Source organism: Synchiropus splendidus, chromosome 1, assembly GCF_027744825.2.
Source record: "Synchiropus splendidus isolate RoL2022-P1 chromosome 1, RoL_Sspl_1.0, whole genome shotgun sequence".
Classification (NCBI taxonomy): domain Eukaryota; kingdom Metazoa; phylum Chordata; class Actinopteri; order Syngnathiformes; family Callionymidae; genus Synchiropus; species Synchiropus splendidus.
Window position 1 is genome coordinate 66,930,390 of NC_071334.1, and position 22,527 is coordinate 66,952,916.

General features: G+C 45.7%; 2 protein-coding genes across 7 annotated transcripts in view; one reads left to right on the forward strand and one right to left on the reverse strand.

Moving 5' to 3' along the window:
• The window catches only part of LOC128753836 (plakophilin-4-like), a 27,227-nt gene extending 17,287 nt beyond the window's left edge, over nucleotides 1-9,940 (forward strand). For 3 of the 4 annotated variants that reach the window (XM_053855969.1, XM_053855979.1, XM_053855987.1), the window contains exons 9-22: nucleotides 1,019-1,223; nucleotides 1,292-1,424; nucleotides 2,937-3,150; nucleotides 4,582-4,765; nucleotides 6,303-6,420; nucleotides 6,575-6,769; nucleotides 6,837-7,010; nucleotides 7,662-7,812; nucleotides 7,875-8,067; nucleotides 8,203-8,287; nucleotides 8,406-8,523; nucleotides 8,588-8,719; nucleotides 8,780-8,853; nucleotides 8,910-9,939. In XM_053855969.1, coding sequence (XP_053711944.1) covers nucleotides 1,019-1,223; nucleotides 1,292-1,424; nucleotides 2,937-3,150; nucleotides 4,582-4,765; nucleotides 6,303-6,420; nucleotides 6,575-6,769; nucleotides 6,837-7,010; nucleotides 7,662-7,812; nucleotides 7,875-8,067; nucleotides 8,203-8,287; nucleotides 8,406-8,523; nucleotides 8,588-8,719; nucleotides 8,780-8,853; nucleotides 8,910-9,167 — 2,234 coding nt within the window. In that variant the 3' untranslated portion in view covers nucleotides 9,168-9,939. Of the gene's footprint in view, nucleotides 1-1,018; nucleotides 1,224-1,291; nucleotides 1,425-2,936; nucleotides 3,151-4,581; nucleotides 4,766-6,302; nucleotides 6,421-6,574; nucleotides 6,770-6,836; nucleotides 7,011-7,661; nucleotides 7,813-7,874; nucleotides 8,068-8,202; nucleotides 8,288-8,405; nucleotides 8,524-8,587; nucleotides 8,720-8,779; nucleotides 8,854-8,909 lie in introns of all 4 variants that reach the window. The other variant, XM_053855996.1, reaches the window with a different exon arrangement.
• On the reverse strand, nucleotides 9,933-22,526 carry kif5c (kinesin family member 5C). 3 transcript variants are annotated; one of them, XR_008413882.1, is made up of 25 exons: nucleotides 22,189-22,526; nucleotides 20,558-20,645; nucleotides 19,707-19,780; nucleotides 19,076-19,180; nucleotides 18,915-18,963; nucleotides 18,792-18,847; nucleotides 18,168-18,255; nucleotides 17,969-18,093; nucleotides 17,806-17,910; nucleotides 17,562-17,710; nucleotides 17,026-17,174; nucleotides 16,618-16,805; nucleotides 15,668-15,736; nucleotides 15,402-15,608; nucleotides 14,679-14,831; nucleotides 14,165-14,362; nucleotides 13,671-13,788; nucleotides 13,335-13,599; nucleotides 13,172-13,273; nucleotides 13,050-13,110; nucleotides 11,865-11,936; nucleotides 11,683-11,787; nucleotides 11,083-11,299; nucleotides 10,426-11,017; nucleotides 9,933-10,293 (listed from the first exon to the last, which is right to left on the reverse strand). XR_008413882.1 is itself a non-coding variant. In XM_053856022.1 (25 exons), the coding sequence occupies exons 1-25, from the start codon at nucleotides 22,312-22,314 to the stop codon at nucleotides 10,938-10,940; spliced, it is 2,865 nt and encodes a 954-aa protein (XP_053711997.1). In that variant the 5' UTR covers nucleotides 22,315-22,526; the 3' UTR covers nucleotides 9,933-10,937. The 3 variants fall into 3 exon arrangements, 2 of the variants coding, with proteins under 2 accessions (XP_053711997.1, XP_053711986.1); XM_053856022.1 differs by having other exon boundaries at nucleotides 9,933-11,017; nucleotides 13,335-13,444; nucleotides 13,529-13,599; XM_053856011.1 differs by having other exon boundaries at nucleotides 9,933-11,017.
• Nucleotide 22,527: the final 1 nt, after the last annotated feature.

Below are 22,527 nucleotides of genomic sequence, written 5' to 3' on the forward strand. Positions count from 1 at the left end.
CCGCGTCACCTTCTCTCTGAAGCATCAGGGTTGGCTGCGGAAAGGCTTCGTCGCCAGAAAGTTATGTTTTAGTTTTTGCCATTGATAATAACATAATAAAGTTATATATATACATGTATACAGTATATAGTCATGCCATTTATTATACAGTATATATATTGTAACTTTATAACTGTTATATTATTAATGGCAAAAACTAAAACATAAACTAAGATGTTTTGAGATATATATATATATATATATATATATATATATATATATATATATATTTTTTTTTTTTTTTTTTTTTTTCAGTACAAGAAAAAAAGCCATGTACAAGAATTTCAAGTACATGGCCCTGACCCTGGCCATTGTGTAGCGAAAAACATGCCTGAACAAAAGCAAACAGATTGATTTTGTTTGCTTTTGTTCAGGGATTCCTCCATGTTTGTTGTTGTTGTTGTTCTCATCCTAGCTGCCACGTGTCTTGTGCATCAGTGTGATCAGTGGACCAGGAACTCCTGCACTGACAAAGGCTCTGCGTTGTCTGGAGAGCAGACTGTTAAATTAAATAAAAATAAATAATATAAAAATACAAATAAAATAAATAAATGAGAGAGAGAAGATATCATATAACAAAGCACTTTTTTGTTTAAAACATGTTTCTGCTGCCACTTATTTGGCTCCTATTTCCCTTCTCCCTTTTGCACTCTAACTTGGCGGGAAGTTTTCTCCCGCCTCAGTGTTGGCTGTTCCATCCTCATCAGAGAGTTACACAAGCTACCCCATTATTTCACAGCCACGCCCACCTCAGGACCTTCGACGTTCTCGGTGAGAATTTATCACATTGAAAGATCAAATCTCAGGAGAAAATGACGATTCTGGCTGTGGCGATGCCCCCTACAGTCAGAACTTCATGAGGAAGTCATTGGTGCAGCCTGTCGAAGTCTTTGTGCGTTAAGGCTGGATGCTCTGCAGCAGAGTTTGTCCGTCACTGAGCCATGCTGCTGAAGTGCTGATGTGGCTCCATGCTCCTCAGGTATGGGGACTTTGCCCCGGGCTGCTAGCCACAGCGGTACACTGCCCTTCCAAAGAAGCAGCTACGGCCTGAGCACTGCCGGTCTGTACGCGGAGTCGTTCCGAGTCTCTGGTGAGCCAGGTGTGTATTCTCATCGACACTCCGGGCTGGTGGAGCGAATGGGCACGCGCACGCCGTCCATCGAGAGCATCCACAAAGACCCCAGGTAGACCCTCGTGAAGGAGCCAGGACCAAGACTCGTTCCATACGCTGACCTCCCTCTCCTCTCTGTAGGGAGTTTGCATGGCGCGACCCGGAACTACCAGAAGTCATCCACATGTTGCAGCATCACTTCCCCTCCGTCCAGGCCAACGCCGCTGCATATCTGCAGCACCTGTGCTACGGCGACAACCGGGTCAAGGTGGAGGTGAGATCGCCGCACATGTGAAGCTAAAAATATCACCCTGCGTCACAGTCATGACTCACACCTTGCTGACGCCTTATCTCATGACTTCTTATCTGAGAGGAAAAGGCAGGGTTTTCAAGAGAGGGGATTCTAGAAGGAGGAAACCGGAGAGACATTCACAGCGGCTTGCAAAAGTCATCACCTTCAACTAGTAAATATTCCGTCCCGAACAGAAGCCACAACATTGTTTGCTGGAATTTCATGTGACAGACCATCACAAAGTGGCATACAATGGTGGAGTAGGGAGGAAATTATACATGATCTGAAAATTTTTTTCACAAATAAAAACTGAAAAACATATTCTAATACTTTTGCTTTTGCATCTCTAATACTTTTGCAAGCCACTGTACGTGAAGAGCGAGGTGTTTTTGGTTCCTATTCACCACCCAGTTAATAATTACAGTTATAGTCCCGACCAAGACACATGAGGGAAGTCCAAGACTTCGTCCAAGCTTGAGATGTTTTAAAAAAAAAATCTTTTACAGTCAAGAAGCAGGTCTTCATGGGGTGAGAGAGAGCTATTATAAGACTGAAAATGACCTACATGAATCTGCAATATTACTCATATAGACACACACACGTATCTCTTACTGCTAAAGAAACGTGGTCTCTGGTTCAGTGGTCTTGACTCGGACACTGTTCATTTTTTAATGGGACATTTTGGAATTGAAAAATGGAGAAGTGAGTCCAACAAATATTCAAGGTGAATACAGCCCCACAGTTCTTGACTCCTTTCCTACCGAGTCCCAGTGTGACCACAAAACTATCTTCTTTGAAAGTGCGAAGCTTGTTGAGTTGTCCAGTTCCCAGAGAGTGAGGGAGAAGGCACTTTCACGTCTATCACTCTCCACAGGATATCATTCATACCACTTTGATCCTATTTACGTGCCTGTTTTTTTCTCATCATCGTATGCTCGGATTAAAGCGTCGCCTCATGTAGGAGCAAATATGGAGTCGTACTAAATCAACATTGTCCAGGAACGTTTGACTCGATGGACAATGGCAGCAAGATTTGCTCATTCACATTCGAGTTTCGATTTTCTGTTTCATCCCAGCGCTGAGCCTTTTTCATGGTCTTGGCTGCAAATCACGCAGGCAGAGCACCATCTGCTCGGACAGAATTTAAAGAAAGTCCCGAGCCAAACAGCACCAAGCGTCAGCAGCGCTGTCTGCTCCTCATGAGCAATTAATAACTCCGGCACAATGTTGAGGCTCATGGTGTTTGGTTTGTCTGGCGGTGATAATAGGATCATCCCGAGGACGCATTGCTCCTCAGGCCGCGATGAGAAGGGTAAAATAATGTCTGAGGAACATTAACGCGGCGACTATCTCCCGCGTGTTTGATCTGAGGGCTTAGCAAGGGAGATGACAATCCTCCCGACTGTATTTCAAGTCAAGAGTCAGTGCGAGTCCTGTCAACTTATCGGTTTAAAATGCAGAGCTCACTTTAAGGCCCCCGTTTCTGGCCCGCAGGTGAGTCACCTGGGAGGGATCCAGCACCTGGTGGACCTGCTGGACAACAAGGTGGCCGACGTGCAGAAGAGCGCCTGCGGGGCGCTCAGGAACCTGGTGTACGGAAAAGCTACTGACAGCAACAAAGTGGCGCTGAGGAACTGCGGTGGCGTCCCGGCGCTGCTGCGACTCTTGAGGAAGACGACCGACAACGAAGTTCGGGAGCTGGTGACGGGTACGAATGAATATCCATCCGTCTGGCCTGACTGAATTCATAACGCTTGAATACAGTCACATTTTAATGTCTAAATCTGAGGCCCTGGTTTGGAGCTACAGTGCTGACACTGAAGGGGGCCACGCGCATTGCGATAATCGCAGTGTTTTCGTCCCGAATTTGCTCCATCCCAAACAAGGATGGTGAACATCTGAATATCATTACTCTTATAAGATGATCCTTATGCCTGCGATGTGTTAAGACAGAATTCATCCCAAAAATCTGCTTTGAAATGTGCCTTGAACTGTGACGTGGAAGGGAATGGAGCCGATCAGGAGACCAAAGAGACACAAATTTAATCACGAATAGTAAATCTCACTCCGAACTGCAGCTGCTCTCAACTGGTGCCTTCCTTCGGGTGTCTGGGCGCGGTCCTGTCTGTACTTTTTGGACTATTGAGCGCATATTCGGAACAAATCAGGCCACTATTATGATGTTTCTTTCAGGAATTTTCCCGCTAAAAACACACGTATAACCAGTGGCGGGCCATGCATTTTACATCTAGGCCTTCAGTCAAGTACAGCCTCCCCATATATATATATATATATATATATATATATATATATATATATATATATATATATATATGGAGCAAGGAACAAGTAGCGGTTAGTCCTGAAATTACGTTACGAGTATCCAATCACAGGATGCGTACAAGTCACGTTCAACGTGAGGCCAGCTACAAGGCCTCGCTGTGATCAGATTGGCAATCGCAACTATCCATCAACTATATGTGTCGGTTCACTCTGCACCTGCGCCTGCACTGTTGCTGCTGAAGGCCTTGGACAGGACACACGACACAAGCTAGCTAAATTTTGATTGGATAAAAACTCCAGGAAAACCAAGACAAACAACTCTGGGATAGATAGGACATGAGTTTGAATATATTTTGGGGAAAATACATGAAAAATTAAATTCACTTTTGTCATAAATATGCTCATGATTTGTGGTTATGTTCAGCCAGATCACCTCCCTGTGTGTGAAAAGTTTGTCTCGGAGAGGAAGGTGAAGAAAAGTCAGCTGAAAGAGCTTGATTCAGTCATTGCTCATGCGATGTGTCCGTCATACTCAGTTAAGGCCTCGTGTTTTAGCGCTCAGGAAATATGTTTCTAGACTGATGGTACCTTCAGCACGTCCGTGCTGCTCCGATCGTCTGGTGACTGTCTGGCGGTGCGCTATCAGACCATCAGCTGTCGTGTGGGAGGTGAGAGCGGCTGCAGCTCTCCCAGTTGACGGAGCGAGGAGACTCTGGCAGCATCCCCAGACAGATGCTCCGATAACTGTTCACCGCAGACTCACTGCACATGCACTCGAAGCCAAGAGACGCGGGACTGTTCTTGTTCGGCTGATCTGATTGGTCGCCGCACATCCACATTTTACATTTTTCCGCAGGGGTCTTGTGGAACCTTTCGTCCTGCGACGCGGTGAAAATGACCATCATCCGTGACGCTCTGACCACGCTGACCAACACGGTGGTCATCCCGCACTCAGGCTGGAGCACCTCCTCACACCGGGACGAGCACAAGGTCAAGTTCCAGTCCTCGCTGCTGCTGCGCAATACCACCGGCTGCCTGAGGTGAGCGCAGCTCCACCCCACTGTCCAGTGATCGGCTCCTGCCGTTCTCGCCTGCGGTCGTTCATCAACGCATAATGGGAATAAGTGAAGTCTTTATCACCCTGCTGTCTCGCTCTCGCCGCCGAACAGCTCTTAACTCCCTCACGTTTGGTCTCAGAGCTTCAATAAGCGAATGTTTCCCAAGACCTCCTGCTTATCCGGCGCGCCGTCATCTCAGTAAACGGACCCTTGTTGCAGCCAGGAGGATGATTCATCACACCTGCATTCTTTATGGTGGCTGTGAAGCTTTGCGACTGTCACCATGATCACGGCTGCACAGTCCATCATGAGCCTCTGATGTCGTCTTAGACTGTTTGTCTGTGCGCTTTAAATAGATTCCCTCTCATTTGGTTCGCAGAAAACGATTGTTTTCATTTCCCCGCACACCACTTGTGTCACTGAACCAGCTCTTTGGTAAAAGATGGATCTCCATGCGATCAATATTTAACCGTCTTCCATGACCACGGACGCTGCAGGGAACCTTCCACACGCATCCACAGTTGTTCCCACAGCGAGTCAGCCTCCTCCACCTTCACCTCTCTCTGACATTCTTAGTCCCTCTCCATGTCACCAAACAAATCTGACCTCCTAAACTTTGTCCCCAAACTTCTACATGAGCTGCCCCTCTGGCTGCCCACCACCCATCCACCTTAACCGCACCCTCCTCTTCGCCTCCCTGTCGGTCTCACATTATACACTGTGACTAATGCGAGGGGCCCTTGAAGCCATCATCACGTGTGTTTTTGATTTATTTTGAGGGACAAGAAATGCCGTTTTAATGAATGCTATTTAGTTATTATGCAACTGTAATGTTACTGTTCAAAATAAGGGAAAAGGTTATGAATAATAACACAGAGCGTTCAAATACTAGTAGTAATGAATGATGACAAAAGTGCAATTTCTGTAGTAATTTTGCTCTGACCTCATGGTCCTTCAAAGGGCCACATGTGGCCCCCGTGTCGCACTTTGCCCAACTCTTTGTGGTTGAGCTGTTTCTTTGTTATAAAAGTTGTAATTTAAAATTGCACATGAAAAAAAAAAAGATGGACGGTTTCATTGAGATTTGCGCCGGGACTTTAAGAGAGTTTGGTGAATCAATGACAGACAACAAGGATTCATCCATGCAAATAACCCAGATGAATCCCCCAGTTGAGCAATAAACCTGGGGAACTGTCATGTGTTTGTCACATGACGTGTGCTGACTAAATTAATTAAAGCACCATTCGATGACAGCTAGTTCAGTCATGAATGGAGAGACTCCTCTGCTGGTTGTGACCATGGCGCCTCGCTCACACAAGCACAGAGGTGAGTTGGACAGTGCAGAAATGCATCGTGGGAGGTGGCTGCTTTAGTGCAGTCCTGTCATGTAAGAGGCCCTGAGATGTTATTGGAGGAGGCCTCCCTTCTTTTTCCTGTTTCTGGGCAGGTTACAAGCCCCCCAGTGGGCAGAGTGACGCACTGCAGCTGTGTCTGATGGAAGCGTGTGTTTTTCTATAAGGAACCTGAGCTCGGCAGGGGAGGAGGCGAGGAGCCAGCTGCGGAGCTGCGAAGGTCTGGTGGACTCGCTGCTTCACGTCCTTAAAGCCTGCGTCAACACCTCTGACTTCGACAGCAAGGTGGCGCAACCCGTCTCTCTGACATAGATGTTGAGTTATCTGACATGAACCTGTGACAGAAAGAAGGACAGACAGATGCAATTCTCTTGTTTCTTCACATCATTTATGTGGTTTGAGTACAAGCTCACCAGTGTTTCCTGGTGTTTGTCGGCAGATTGTGGAGAACAGCGTGTGCACCCTGAGGAACCTCTCATACCGTCTGGAGGTGGAGATGCCCTCCTCTCGTCTCCTTGGCAACCAGGAGCTGGACACCCTGCTTGGCTTCTCCTCGCCGGCCAAAGAACTGGACTACCTGTGCTGGGGCAAGCGGAGGCGGGGCCGGAAGAGGGGCGGCTGGCCCGACGACAAGGTTTGAAGTGGACCTTTCTGTTTCATCCCAGGACTCCATGTCAAACAGCGTCTACTGTTTTCTGCAGTGGGATGGCATGGGGCCCATTCCGGGCTTCTCCCACCCGCCCAGGGGGGCGGAGCTTCTGTGGCACCCCATGGTGGTGAAGCCATACCTCAACCTGCTGGCCGAGAGCTCCAACCCGGCCACGCTGGAGGGAGCCGCTGGGTCGCTGCAGAACCTTTCAGCCGGGAACTGGAAGGTGTGATCCCAAAGCACACAACATTGTCGGTTATGTGGCAGCATCCACTCGCTTCACAGAACCACAGCCTCAGTCTAGCAGCAGCTGCAGTGGTGGAAGAATTTGTATCAACATAGAAGTATCTGTTGTACAATCGCACTGTAGTAGTTGTACTACTATTATTCGTTGTCATTGTAGTTGTCTCACTGAGCATCAGCGTAGTAGCCACAACAGCATTAAGAGACAGTAAACAGTAGTGATGGGCTGATGAGGCTCGATGGAACAGTGTCCAGATTTGTGCAGTAGGTGGCGCTCTTGAAAAACGATGTGTGGTTTCATTGAAATGGTTGTTCAAATCCAGAGAGTGCCATCTAGTGGGCACTGAAAATGAGGACACAGTTTCATGACGCCTCTTCATCACTCGTCAGCAGAAGTGGTGCAGGGTCTTCACTTTCAGAGCTCAGTAGGTGGCGCTTTCAGTTTCAAAATAAGAGCTTTCATCAGTTTTTTCATACTTACATACATACTTCTCCACTAGCCGTGGGAGTGGCACGAGGTGTCTCAAGGTTCATTGACCAGATTGTAATTGATGGATGTGTTGAATTGTCTTTGTTGAGTTGTGTTCTCTCTGATGTGTCCCAGAGGCTGAGGCGTTCCTCTGTGTGTTTGCAGTTCTCTGCCTACATCCGGGCAGCTGTGCGTAAGGAGAAAGGCCTGCCCATCCTGGTGGAGCTGCTGAGGATGGACAACGACCGCGTGGTGTGCTCTGTGGCCACTGCCCTCCGAAACATGGCTCTGGACAGCCGCAACAAAGAGCTCATCGGTACGCAGGGCGAAATCATGGCACTGTGTTTTTTTAGACTCTGACTGACACCTGTCGCTCAGGGAAGTACGCCATGCGGGACCTCATCAACCGACTGCCCGGCGGGAGTCCCAGCCTGCTGTCCGACGACACGGTGGCGTCCGTCTGCTGCACGCTGCACGAAGTCACCAGCCGCAACATGGAGAACGCCAAAGCCCTGGCTGACAGTGGTGGCATTGAGAAGCTAGTGGACATCAGCAAAGGACGGGGGAAGGGGTGCGTCACCAGCCAGGGGGGTTCATTCAGATCCTGAATCTGATGTTGCAGTGAAAGATGGGACTAGTTAGCTCTTCGGTCATGCATGCCTCTTCTCCATCAGCTCCTCACACTGCTCGCGTGTGTGTCCTTCAGATACTCCATGAAGGTGGTGAAGGCAGCAGCCCAGGTGTTGAACACACTCTGGCAGTACCGGGAGCTGCGTGGACTCTACAAGCAGGTGAGAATCATCTGTCAGAACAGAAGTATATAAATACAGAATACAGTCGATCACATTCCACATCATAGTCAGAAACACTGGGGAAACCGGCTGGTTAGATTGACATCTTGTTGTGCAGGACGGATGGAACTACACCCACTTTGTCACCCCCGTCTCCACCCTGGAGCGGGACCGCTACCGTTCCCACCCCACGCTGCCCACCAGCCCTCTGCAGCGGTCGCCCGTCATCCAGTCAGGTGCGAGACAGTCACAGCGTGCCCTCAGAATCGTGACGCCTTAACCCCACTGCCCTGTGTTCAGGTGGGAGTGCCACATCCTCGCCCGCCATGCTCGGGATACGGAGACACAGTTCCAACCACCAGAGGGCGCAGTCATCTATGCAACTTGACACGTATTATGAAGACAATAGTTTACACAACCGGCATTACACAGGTTGGTACAGCGACTAGGTGTCCCTCAGGGATCCTCGTGTGGCTTTTGTTGTTGTTTCAGGGTCTGAGACGAAAACCCCATACTTCATCGACACATATTCTTCACAATCTGGAGAAGACTTGAGGAGGAGCCAGGTGAGATGCTCTCCAACTGGATGTTTCTTTGGGTTCATAATCACTGCCTTTTTCAGAATCCAGAGCCATTTTACGATGAACCGGACCGGAAGAACTACAACAGCTACCGAATGTACCTGTCGTCCCCACAAGGCTTCGGGGAGGAGCAGTTCGACGACGACCCGGTCCACCTGACTCCCTCGTCCCCCGACGGCTACGCCAGCCACTCGCTGCGGTTCAAAGCCAACACCAACTATGTGGACTTCTACTCCACCACTCGGAGGCCTTCGAACCGGGCCAGCAAGTTCACAGGATCCCCCGACTCCTGGGTGTGACCCCACTGGCAGACGCGCGCACCTGCGCAGGTTCAAGGACGGATGCATGAGAACTGTGTTGCTAAAGAGCAGGGCTTCATTTCTGTGATGTGACCACGACTAAAACCCAAACAAATTCGCACAAAACAACTTTGAAACACGGTTGTAAAAATCAACTTAAACATGCAATAACGTCATGTGAATCTGATGAGAAGAAGAATTCAAAACATAATATTTATTTAAGACGGTACTCCGTAAAATAACAGATGTTAACTTTAAAATGTTGGACCACTAGAGCTTGCAGAGTCAAGAGGAAAAGCGAGCCCTGACTCGAGTGTCTGTTGATTTTGTTTTCCTCTGCAGTAACAGTGTGTTGGCTGTATCACGTAAATATCGGCATCATCTAAATCACTCGGGGCAGATTGTGGGAATGAACTTGAAAGAGGTGGGTTGTAAAAGCGCCTGCTGTAAGACTGTAATGTAATGCAGGGGTCCCCTGAAACACTGTATGGAGTTGGGAGGTGCTGTCGGCCAAATGTGCAGTATGTCATGACATAAGTGGTAAAACTCCCATTTGTACAGTTTGACTGTCGTACATTGTTGTATTGGATATGTAGAACTTTCTATGTGATCGTGTGAGGACAATTTTTTTATTATTTTTATTGATTGATGTGACCTGACCACGTCTGTCTGTTCTGTCCAAACTGATGACGATCGTGCGCAATGTTGACCGAGGGAAGTACATGTATAGAGATTAAAAATTATATCACAAGGACACGTCTGAGCTTTTTTTTTATCAGAAGACAAATAGATTTATTTCTTTGTTGCATAATTTGGAATATATCGGATGCATACAAGGGGCGAAGCAAAACTGATAAGCGATGAAGTCGACGTGTGCCAAACATTTCCAGTGAGATACATTCCAAAACATGCAGAATAAAAATATGACCGTCTGCGATTCAAGTCAGGATACTTTTCTCCAAAGGCACAAAGAAAATGGTGGTGCTTTTATGTTTTAAATACCAGCCTCCTTGTTTGCTTAAAAAACACTCCAGGAGTAACATTTAATGTCATCTGTCCCTACCTTCTCATTGCGTGTGATAAGGTTTAATCAAACAGTCCCCTGGTGTTCAGAGCTGAGGTGGTGCTGTTTAAAAATCATGTGAGGGCTCATTGAACCCGTTGCACACAGCCAAATATTACACAGAATAGTGCCATCTAGTGGCCTCGGAAGACAGGGACGCTGTCTCATGTTCCCCCCACACCGTTCTTTACTGACCTTCAATCGCTTGTTTCATTTTGTTGAACATTCATGTGAACAGAATCTTTTGGAGACGGCTGGTGAGAGGGGAGATCTACGCAAAGAAATGTACGACATTAGCAGCGAATTTAAAGTTCCAACATGCAGCTTGATGAGGTGACTAATACTCAGTGCTGGTTGTGAAGTCTGACCGAATGGGCTGCAGCCAGAAAACAGCAGAATTGAAGGTGAATCACAATGAGGCTTCTCATTTACATTCAGAAACTTCTACGTGTATGAACATGATGTGAAGACTTCAGCTGAGCGCGTGTATCAGCGTCTGAAAGCAGAAACATTTTCTATGTCGGAAAGTCCATGTTCAATGATCATTTCCGGAGCTCAGTTGGTGGCGCTGCTGAGCTCTGAAGAGTACGGAGCAGAGTGCGCCATCTAGTGGCCTCTGAAAATGAGGGCAGTGGTTCATGATATCGCAAACAAGAGACTTCTCTTCTAGTGGAGCGGTGTAAATAAATGACACACAGGTGCCTGCTTCAGTTGTAGGCTCTGCCCGTCCTGATGGAGCTGCAGACAGGGGACGATAGCGGGTGATGTCCAGGCCGGATGGGCTTCGCTGAAAGATCAAACCAGAGTTGTTTATTCTTCTCGTCTGTGTCTGCGGAATGTTCTTCTTCTCACCGATCTGAGCTGAGTAGCCCCTCCTGGCCATGTTCTTGGCTCGCACCACTTCTTTGATCCGGTCCACATCCTGCTGGTACCTCTTACGGTCCCTCATGGCGTTCTCCTTGGCCTCCTTCAGGGCGTTCTCCAGAGCTTTGACCCGCTCCGCCGTGGCACGCAGACGCTTCTCCAGCTTCGGCAACTCGCAACGCAGGTCTGCGTTGTCACGCACCAGCTCAAGTTCAAACAACAGCAGTTGTTTAGACGACAGATGACTTATCTTGGGATACGCACACACACACACATGCTTGTATACCTATTATACTGTGCCACTCATGAACATAATGCTTTCCTGAGCCTCTCGCCCTGAACCTAACCAGCCAAAACAAAAAAGCTAGCTAATAAGATAATCTTAACCAGGACTCTGGACCAAACTTCCACCCAATGTCAATGACCCAGCTATTTTTTTGTTTCACCTTTTAATCCTTAAACTGAGACTTATACATGTGGGGTCCAGCAAAAGGTCCCCTACAAAGCAAAATGACCTCTCAAGCAGGTGTGTTTCAAGAACTACATCACACAAGTATAGCTAGACCGAGTACACACACGCGTCTTCACCTGCTTGTGGACTTTGGTGAGCTGCTCCAGGTTGTTCTCCAGGAAGGAGATCTTCTGCTTTTGGGCGACGTTGCTAAGTCCTTCCTCACAGTCCAGCTCGGCATTCTGATAAATGCACCAGACGACAGTCAGGCAGAACTAAACTAGGACTCGGGCTTCTATATTCTCCGTGGGGGACGTACCTTCTTCACCCTCATGGTCAGGTCCTGGACAAACAACTTTCTGAGGTTGTGGAGAGTCTGCAACTCTTTAGCCTGAGAGACCCAGAAATACAGTGTCAGGTCTTACCTATTTCAGTGTTTTATGAGTGAATATTAGAACACATATGCCAATCCTTTAGCCCAGTGTTTTTCTACCGGGGTGCTGCAGTAACTTGTGCCGTATGAAATGATCCAATTTCACCTCATTTGTCCAGAGATGGTGGGTGACATGATGACATTAAATCATGAAGGTGTCGATAAGCTACCAAGGTGAGGAGATCACATGGATTCGCTCACATTCTTTCTATACACTCTACTGTTAGAGCTACAGTGTGTTGACGCGCAGCGCTCCTCTTCTCATACACACTCACAGCGAAGACAGCCATTTTTAAACCTGATTTGACCACACACTTTCATGACAGAACGATGGAGGGAGGGATCTTTGTCCGACCCGCAACACCAAAGGCAGTCTGGGCCGAAGCGCTAACAGAGGTAATGGCTAACGGCTAACGTGACGTCTCACTTCAAAAGTTTATAGATACTTGTAGACTGTCAAAGTTTGCTTTGTGGTTTAAACGGTGGTGAGAAACTAAATGCACAACACAATAAATATAAAAAATAAAGACTCAAGTTCAGGCAAAGAATGCCAAGGATTTATCTGGAAACTCAAAACTACAATAAAATCATGCAAAAGAAAAGTGCTAAAATCAAAGTTATTTAAACATCATGATGATTTTTGATTATTTACATCATGATGTATTTTGCCATGTTGTCCACCCCTTTCTAGACACAATTGAAGCAAATACATTTTCTGCAATTTATGCCTCAGGTTTTTTTCAAGAACCAAGAGTTCCATGGCTAAAAAAAAGGTTGAAAAACACTGCTTCAGCCAGCAGCAGCTGTGCTTCACTGACCTGCTACCTTGCTTCACACAACTGACATCCCATACTTGACATCCCATAAATGCAGCTCTTTTGGACGCACATAATCCAGGAGCTCATACTTTTTTTTAGCGTCCTCTGGTTTTACTGTAAACATTTTGGGATGGTTTCACTCTCTTCCAAGAGTTCATCGTGTATCTCCCCACCAGAGGGCGACATCTATCATGAGGTCGTGGCCTTCTATAGCTCTGTTTTTGCTTTACTTGACCTGCCGGAGGTGACTCACCACGGTCTCCTCCAGACCCTTCAAGTCCTCCTTGGCCTGCTCCGTTTGCTCCATTAGCGTCCTGTGAGGATCAAACTCTGATGAGTGATAAAGACTCTGGTGATCGCGGCCTTACGACTTACATGAGCCTCTGCAGCTTGGCATCCTTCTCCTGCTCTTCAGCTTTCAGCTTGTCGTAGTCGGACATGAGCCTCCTCTGCTCCAGTACCAGACCCTGGTTCAGACTGAGTGAAGGGCGTCAGTGCGTCGGTCCTGCGTTTCAGAATTTGGACTGGTTGTACTTACTCGGAGAGCTCATCCAGCATCCTCTGCTTGTCCTCCAGCTCGTCTCTGAGGCGACCAAGTTGCTTCTGATGAGCCTCCCTGTGGTTCTCCAGCTGCTCTTCCAGAGATTTCTGATGGTTTTCAGACCAGAACTGGATCAGATTCCAAATAAACACACAAACAGCACTGTCCATCAAGACGCTCCTTCCACTCACCTTTATGCTCTCACTGCTGTCCTGTCTGTCCTCCTTCTCCTTCTCCTCTCTGGACATCTCGTTCATCTTCTCTGTGAACAACAGACAAGTCAGTCATCAGCAGGACATGTGCGTGGCGTTATCTTGGCATTATCATTTCCACCTTGAGCCTGGAGTTTAGCCAGCTCTTCGGTCAGAGTGTCCTGACTCTCCTCCAGCTGCCTCTTCTTTTGCTCCATGTTCTGCATGTAGTCGGTCAGGGACTTGATCTTGGCCTGGTGCTGCTCAGAGAACAATTTGAAATCAGCCAGTAGAGGGCAACTAGAACGCGAGCACCCTGTGCTACTTTTGAAGAGCCAGGTGATTCAACTTCCAGAGGACCAGTGAAAACAAAGCGTTTTAAAGAAAACAAAAATGAAGAGACACTAATTAGAAATAAAAGTCAGCCAAAACCAATAAAAAGGCAGTCACAGATAAAGTTCATAAAAAGTGTTTTTGCTTAGAATGCTCTCTTCGATAACTTTTAGTGCATATTTTCTTTTGATTGATTTGTAATTTCTAGCTTCTTTTAAAGCCAAGATCAGTCGGCCAAGAGTTTCTCGGGCCCTGCACTAGTGACCTCTACAGTAGTAAGGAACAAATAGATGTCAGAGTTACCTGCGAGACCAGGAGTTGACAGGAAGCCAGCTCTTTTTCATTAGCTTGGATCTTGCGGTGGGCGTCGGCTTGTGTGCTCTCCAGCTGTTTGCTGCGGTTGACCAGAGACTTTACCTCCGACTTCATCTTACTGATGTAGAGACGAGCCACGGTGAACTCTTCCTCCACCACTGAGCCGTTCCCCTTCCCCTCGGACATCTGAGAAGTCAGGATGGACGTCAGTGTGTGTGTGTGTGTGTGTAGATAGCTATACTTGTGGGGACCAATTCTTGGAAACACACTTTTTGGCCGGTCCCCAATTCCCTCAATTTGAGGATCAAAACTTCAAAATAACTGGGACATTATAATTGAATTTAAGTTCGATTTCGGTCCTTGTTAAGGTTAGTCATTTGTTTTGGAAGGTCAGGTTTAGAGTGAGAGGTTGGGGAAAGGGTGAAAGTCAATGAAATGTCCCCACAAAACGTAAAAACATAACGTGCAAGCGTGTGTGTGTGTGTGTTTTGTATGTGCTCACAGTGTCAGATTTGGCGTCGCTGGTTCCGATGATGGCTCCAATCTCACTGAGGTCTCGCAGCAGCAGGTTCAGGACCTCTGCAGCTCTCTTCCTTTGGAGGCCACTGAGCTCCTGGAGCTGGCCGAGGTCTCTCTGGGCAACAGAAAGCAGCGCCTGAAAGAGCACACAACTTGAGTCGCTTTCATCAATGAAACATCGTCGTCCACATGCCTATATCAGGTTAGGAAAACGAGACACAACGATACAGAGCATCGTGCACTGTTCATCTTAAAAACAATACTAAATGTGGTTGAATGTTAATTCCAACAGTCACATCTCATTTGTGGTGCAGGGAACTCAGTATCGCTCTCTACTCTTTATGTCCCTGTTGTGCTGGAGGTAACAACCGATAAGACTATCTGAGAGACTCTGGTCCACTCAGAGGCATGTACAGATCTGCACCACCAACTATGGGCACTGAATAAACAGGGTTTTACATAAATGCGTAACCAAAAAAGAGACTACAATATGATTTTTGTCGACAAAAACTAGAGGGAAATATCTACTGTTTTTGTTGAAAAGACTGGGCGAAAATAGCCATGGTTGAGACTAAAATAAGAATAAAGTGCTCAGACATTTTGTCACCTAAAACTGAATAAAGAGCAAAAACTAAAATTAAAACAAGCCACCAAAAGCAGGACTACACACAACCACCAGATCAGAAACCCTGAAGCAGTTACTGACCGTCTTGTGCTGCAGCTCCTCCATCAGCTGCATATTGGTCTGCTGTCCCTCCTCCACTTCCTGACTCTTCTGATCATAGTTGACAGCCAGCTCCTCCAGAGCCTGCAGCACCTCCTTCACCTCCTCTTTAGCAAGCTCATTTTCAGTCTGCAGCCGACACAACTCCTCCTGGATCTTGTCCTGGTCTCTTCGAGTCGAGGCCAGCAGCTGTGTGAAAAAGGCAGTAGAACTCAAGCGACCCAAACCATTAGGTGTGCAATGCAAACCTCGTCCTGGTCCATCATCTGCTCTTTAAGTTTCTCTGCAAGCTGGCTGTGATGGTTGATCTCATCGTCCTGTAGTCATTGAAAACCGTGAGTGAAGGGGAAACACGAACACATGCACAGTGTACTGGGTATATTCCTAACTACAATTGACAGAAAAGTAGGGCTGATGAGGTTTCATGAAAAGTGTCAAAATTATTTTTCATTGTCTGCTGTTTAATCTTTGGCCTTCAATCACCATTTGAATGAAACCTCAGCTCCACCACTGTATGTGTGAATGGGTGACTTAGTGTAAAGTGCTCTGGTCGCTGGATAAGCATGGAAACCGCTATATACAGTAAGTCACTGCCATTTTTGGAAAGGTTTAAAAACACTTCTGAGCACTGAAAATTCCGATCTCATTTCATGAAACCTCTTCAATCAAGAGTGACAATGTCGCACGTATAAACGCAAAAGTAAATTAAACAAATAAATAAGTAAAAAAAATTATACATTTATAAAAAAAGTGGTTTCTCCAATGTCCAGAGAAAAGGTGGAAAACATCCTTACAATGCACCGAACATTCCCACAAAAATCAAAGCTAAATACATTAAAGAATTGTTGGTTAAGAAAAACAAACAATTTATTCTAAATTTGCAACCTGGTCTTGATTTATTTTATTGTCGCCTGGTATGATCAACTGTGACTATGACACTGCTGGACTGATGAAACCATTTCAACAGCAATGTAGTCTGAATTTCCAGAGTAGTAAAACTTGAGTTACACTCTGTTTGAAAACGACTGGTACAATGTTTTGTGAGACAACCCTGAATTCTTTCAATTTTTTTACTGTTTTCACAGCTGTGTTATCATTCAGTGTCTGCTCAGATACAAACAAATGGAACAACTCTTGAATAAATAACACACGCCTAAAGAGGAGCTGCCGTTGGCAATAGAGGTGTAGCATGACTAACTTTGTCATCCAGCTGTTTGTACAGGTTGCTAATGTCCTCCTCATACTTGCTCCTCTCTGAGGAGCAGATGGATCCGAGCCTCTCTCCGTCCACTGGCAGCAGGTTGTCGATGACAAGTGAGTTGTCACAGGGTTCGACGCTCTTCTGGTCTTTGGAGTTCAGCTGCTCGTCTTCAGGAACGTTCTCCCCTTTTTAGAAAAGGCCAAAATTCACCACATTTGGTCGAGTTTGAAGTATGAACAAGAGGATTAGGCTTGGCGAAGAATGTATGAATTATATTTTATTGTTTAATGTCACTTGGTGACATAAAAAATTGTATGTGAGAAATTACTTTCTTTGTAAAAATGAGTTCATGTAAATACAGAGAGTCATAAACCCAGGAAAACTGAAGGTTAAAAAAAAACTGACCATTCCGCCAGCGTTGAAGTTCTGTCTCCAACCTCTGGATGACGCTCTTCAGACTCTTGTTCTTCTCCTTCTCCTTCTCAAACTTCTTCTTCCACTCCTCAGCAGTCAGCTCCAGATTCACGGATACTGTGTTCTTGATGGTCTTGGCTCTACAAGAGAATACAATTAAAAAATGTATTGAAAAGAACAAAAAAAGAATTTTAAAACACTTGAATTCTGCACAAAAATGCTGATATCACATATAGATAAGTGTGAAACAGAATGACAGAATGACCTGTATGCAAACTGTACAAACAAAAACAGAAACATTGTAGCAGCTGCGAAGGTTATTGCACAGGTTTTGAGGAGACATTGTGGCCACAAACTGGCCAGCAACGATTCAGTTCACCATGTATTAATAGAAACAAAACCTTGAGCACAGTTGGGCGCCTGAAGCCATCTGGTCATGAGTTCCCATCACAACATGCTCACTTTTGTTTTTGTACGATACACATTGAATTGCTGGTCACGTGCAGTGTTTGTTGGCTTATTCGCACCTCTGTCCAAACATGAGCGTGGACTTTGTCTCAGCCTCGTTGTAGATGGATGGCGAGCAGCAGATGATGATAGTGGTGCGACAGTTTCCTCCCAGCGAGTCCTGCAGGATCCGGGTCATCTTGCTGTCTCGATACGGGACATGAGTTTTCTACAAAAATAAAACAAAATGCCAAACAACAAATGAGTGTCCAACTATTACAGAGGTTAATGGTAATTTCCTAAGTATTTCCTAGGACAACTCACCGTTCCCTCAGCCAGAGCAGAGATGACGTTCCCGAGCGCAGACAATGACTTGTTGATATTCTTGGCTTCGTCCAGCACTGCGCCTTCCGCCCCTGTCTTACTGACCTGCACAAACACGACCGGCCATAAATATATTCTTGACTCTACGCGCAATGAGACAGACCTTCTCGCTGCCAGCCAGATCCACCAGGTAAAGCTTTCCAGACAGCTTCTTCTCCGTCTCCACGTTCTCCTGCTTGATGTTGATGAGGAATATGCTGTGGCTGCGAGAGCTGTGCTCGTTCATGTCTGCATAGGACAAGTCATACTTGATGCTTCTTGTAGCCACTGGTATAAACAAACAGATGTCAAAATATACCCACTTGTCACTGCCACGTGCCGGTTAGCCTTTCCCTCATCGATGACGTCCATCACCTCCTCTGGGCTGGACACGAAACGCTCGGTACATCCCTGGGAGAAAAGTCAGCTGCTACTACGTTAAACTGTGACTAGTCCTAGTTCAGAAATTACATTTCTGAAAGGGCCACATTGTACAGTGCGACTGTTGAGGTTCCGTCACACCAGAAGACAGGAAGACTGAAGAAAAGGACTGAAATATTATAAAACAAGGAGAAATATGAAGGAGACCATGACACCAAGTTAGTTGCTTGTATGGTATTTCATTTTCTATGTATTGTATTATTTGTAAACAGTCTCCATGTGCATGAATAGAATTGCATGTTCTTCATACTTCTTAATTTTGTGGCTCTAACTCAACACTTTCAAGAGGATGATAAAGAGCTAAGCACACAAAAAGCCAATTTAAGACATAGCTCACAAAAATAGTGGTCTAGTGGTTGGAGGTTTATGATCATCCTCAACAGTACATGACTCCAGGTCAAGCATTCAAAAATCTGTCCTCTGTCAGAAAACTGTAATCAGTGCAACCCTAATATTGAGTGTGTGTGTGTTCGTCCGGGGTGGGAAGCTCATTTCTTGACACTGACCTTCACATAGGGAACTCGGTTCTTGTCCTCGTGGACGGCCAGGTTTGTCTTCGACACTTTAAACACCAAAACAGAGGGCAATGAAACCAAACGCATCCTCCAACCCAGTGGTGAAAAACTCACCATCCAGCAGGTCTCTTATCTTGTCCAAGTAGATTTCAAAATAAGAGACCTAAAATGCAATGACAACAATGAGGTCTCTGACAACTAACACACTGCAGACAAGTAACCAAGTCCTCTCGCAGGTAAGACGGACGACAGACAGCACTGCAGCTCTTTTTTACCTTGATGTGAAATTCCAGGTTTTCATCCATGGAGTAGATGTGATCAAAGATATCATGGGAGATGCGAGGGATGATTCCCATCAGCTGAGGATCATGCAACTTGCCCTGAAATGTGTAACATGAAAATATGTATCTGTGTGTCAGTTTGGATGGAACGTCACTGGACTTTGTAGGTGCTTCACTTGACCTCGAGTTAATAAAGTCAAGAAAAGATTCCAGAGTAACTCCTGTCCACACACATGAAACATTTTTAGTCCAGAGAAACACAGGAAGGGTAATGTGCACAATAAAGATTAATATCTTGAGGTCTTTCAGTCAAGACAAAGAAGTGAGAAAAAATAAAGCTCTTTCAGTTTCATTCACCTTTAGGCTGAGCAATACAGCTGGAAATCATTCTGTTGAATATGAGAGTGTCACATCCAATTGCTGTGCATCACCTCTGAACGTTTACATCACAGTGAGTTAACATGACTGCTAAGTCTGTTACACAACCAGCTGAATCTTCCTCATTTGAACGGAGCCACTGTCAGTCTCGACAGATACGCACAGAGTGCAAGAATCTGGAGTTCATCAAGAGTTCATCTACGTGCAATTCATTACTGTACTCAGACTGTTTCATACTGTCCCTCACCTCCATGGTGTGAGTCTTGCCAGACGACGTCTGTCCGTAGGCAAAGATGGTGCCATTGTAACCACCGAGGACATCTGTAAGAACAGAGCAGCACAGGTGCAGATGATCAACCAACATTAGTTGTAAAAATAAACTTTGCTGTACGGTTCGGATCAAATAAGTTAAGAAAAAAAAAAAAAAAAGTGAAATCCCTTAAAGGAAAGGTAATGAAGTCAACAGACGATGTTAAAAAAGGATTTCTGTATTTATGATTTACTCTTTATACTCAGAGAACGCAGATTATATCGAATGAGAAGATCCATGAACACTTTCTGTCAGTAAAATTTTGGGGTGAAATTGTTTCAGTGAATGCGAGCATGCATTGTATAGAGATCTCTGCTCAGATGTTGCGGAACAAAACTGATCTGGATCTAAATTTGAGAATTAATGACATCCAACTGATGTTCTACACCTAAGGACGACCCTGCATCACACTGATGTTGCACCATCAGTGTGATGCATGGTCGTCCAAATCCAGCATCTACAACCTCAGAGGAGTAATCCAGAGCAGAAGGGCACAACAGTGTGCATGTTCCAGCAAGGATTCCCTGGTATCCGTTTCACACAAGTTCTTGTTAAATTTGATGATGAAAATAAAAGTTTGCCTCGAATATTGAACTGTTTTCGTTCTGTTGAGCATGCTTCTGAAGTGTGATGCTCGCAAGAGGTGTACTGTACAGCAATGCTTTTTATAGGTGACAAAAAGGTATTTATGAACTACAATTGAACCACAAAACAGTCCAGTCACAGATGAGTTTTTTAACTATTGTAAAATCAAGAAACAATCCAACAGGTTCAAATGAATGTCTTACCTTTGACGATTTGTTTGGCACACTGGTCATACACGTGTTCCTGGGACGTGTTAGGGGGCAACACACGGTCAAAAACATATGGCTTGCCCTGTATACAACAAAAATATAACACGTATGAAAACCAGCAATAACAGAGCATCACTTGATCAATTAAGCGAACTGGAAATGTGTCCACAGAATTAAAACCACAACAAACCAACCAATAAGAGGTGTGTTTATTGACAGTTACATTAACACACAAAAATTGTTATATTAGAAAAGCGTAATTTAATGTGTCAGCACCATGTAATGGCCCCTCCAGGTATGAAAGGAGTCGCTACGTTGCTCCGTAGCTCCTTTCTGTAGAAGCATCAACTGTCTCCCGGGACAGTGTCAGTGCGTATGATGTGGGTTCAGGGTCCGGCTAATGTGTTTGGTGATGGATGAGTCTGTGACCTGCAGTCGTATGGCAGTAATGCAACATGAATAATGCAAAGTGCTGATGGAGCAGCAACATCTACAAGATTGATATTGTTTAAAAAAAATATTTAAAACAAACACTAACCATGATTTGGAAATAGACACATACTAGCACGTGCAAACAGCTGAGACTTTTTTTTTCATGAGGTGTTTTAAGGAGGAGTGACTAGCAAATTGCATGGCAAGAAATGAGGAAACAAAAGGTACATATGAAGACTGTAGAGATTTGGGGAAAGAGTTGGAGACTAGACAGAAAACAACTAAAAATGTCCACATTTATGGTGAGTAAGCACAGATTAGATTCACAACTATTACTATTGTTTCTTGATCCTTCAAGAAATGATGAGACGATTTATGACTCTCTCCCGTCAGCAAGGCCAAAAAAATGCAACAAACATATTTACATTTGAAAAATAAAGGAGGAAAGAGAGAACTGCATGATAAAAACAAAATTTTCAAACGTGAACTTGTTAATACATAATACAATTGCCCTATATTTAGTCAATGTAGGTTTTGAGTTGACTTTTATACGCAGTCCTTAGAGCGTTGACTTTTCATTTCATGGAAAAACTACTCAATTTCTGTGGTTCCAGAGTCACAGGCATTAAAGAGTCAAACATTTACGGGGTTAACAATGAAACAAATGGGGGGAGATGTTTAGGAACTTGATGCAGCAACATTTGAAAAAGGAAATGCTCAGTTTTTACAGTCATCTTTAAGAGGCCCGTATTTGTTGCCAATAGCTTCAGGGGCACTGCATTCATGTCAGTGTCAAAAGCACGAGGATGCAGAAAGGAACAATGGATCAAAATTCCATCATGTCACACGAGGCTCAGGAACAGGTGAGTGGCCTCTGAGAAATGCTGAGGACACGCAGCACTGGCAACTTCAACACACTGAAGGTTGTGCTGATGCGGGAAACCATCACCAAACAGTTCGACTTCCTTCACTGTTCTATCACCAATGCAATGAGCAAATGATCGCTAAAATGAAGGATACTTTGTGAATGAACCAGTGGCCAAAAGCTCTTCACAATGACTTGATTTCGGTTCAATTTAGAGTCAGAAAATGGTCGTTGCTGTCTTTTCTCGAGCGGCTCTGACAGAACATGAAAGAGTTGAGTCGAAATAAACCAAGTCGTAAGAGGGGGGAATGGAGAAGAGCTTATTTACCGTTATCAGCACTGTGTCGTCCTCCTTGAATTTGGGGATGTACTTGTCTCCGCGGGTGATTTCGGCCTCGTTCAGGGGCCTGAAGCGGCACATCACTCGGACTCCGCACTCCGCCGCGTCCGCCATTGCTGCCGCTTGTGTTTACACCACCTGCGAAGGTTGGCCGCTGCTGCCAGGCGCGCTGGTGCCCGGAGGAAGGTGGCGGAGGCGCGGGCGGTGGCCACTGCTCAGTCAGGTACAGCGGACATCATACTGCGTGACGGAAAGGGAGCGCAACGTCGCCGGACGGATGCGTCTGGACCTGCCGCAGCTTCTGCTGGTGCGCAGTGATGGGACGCG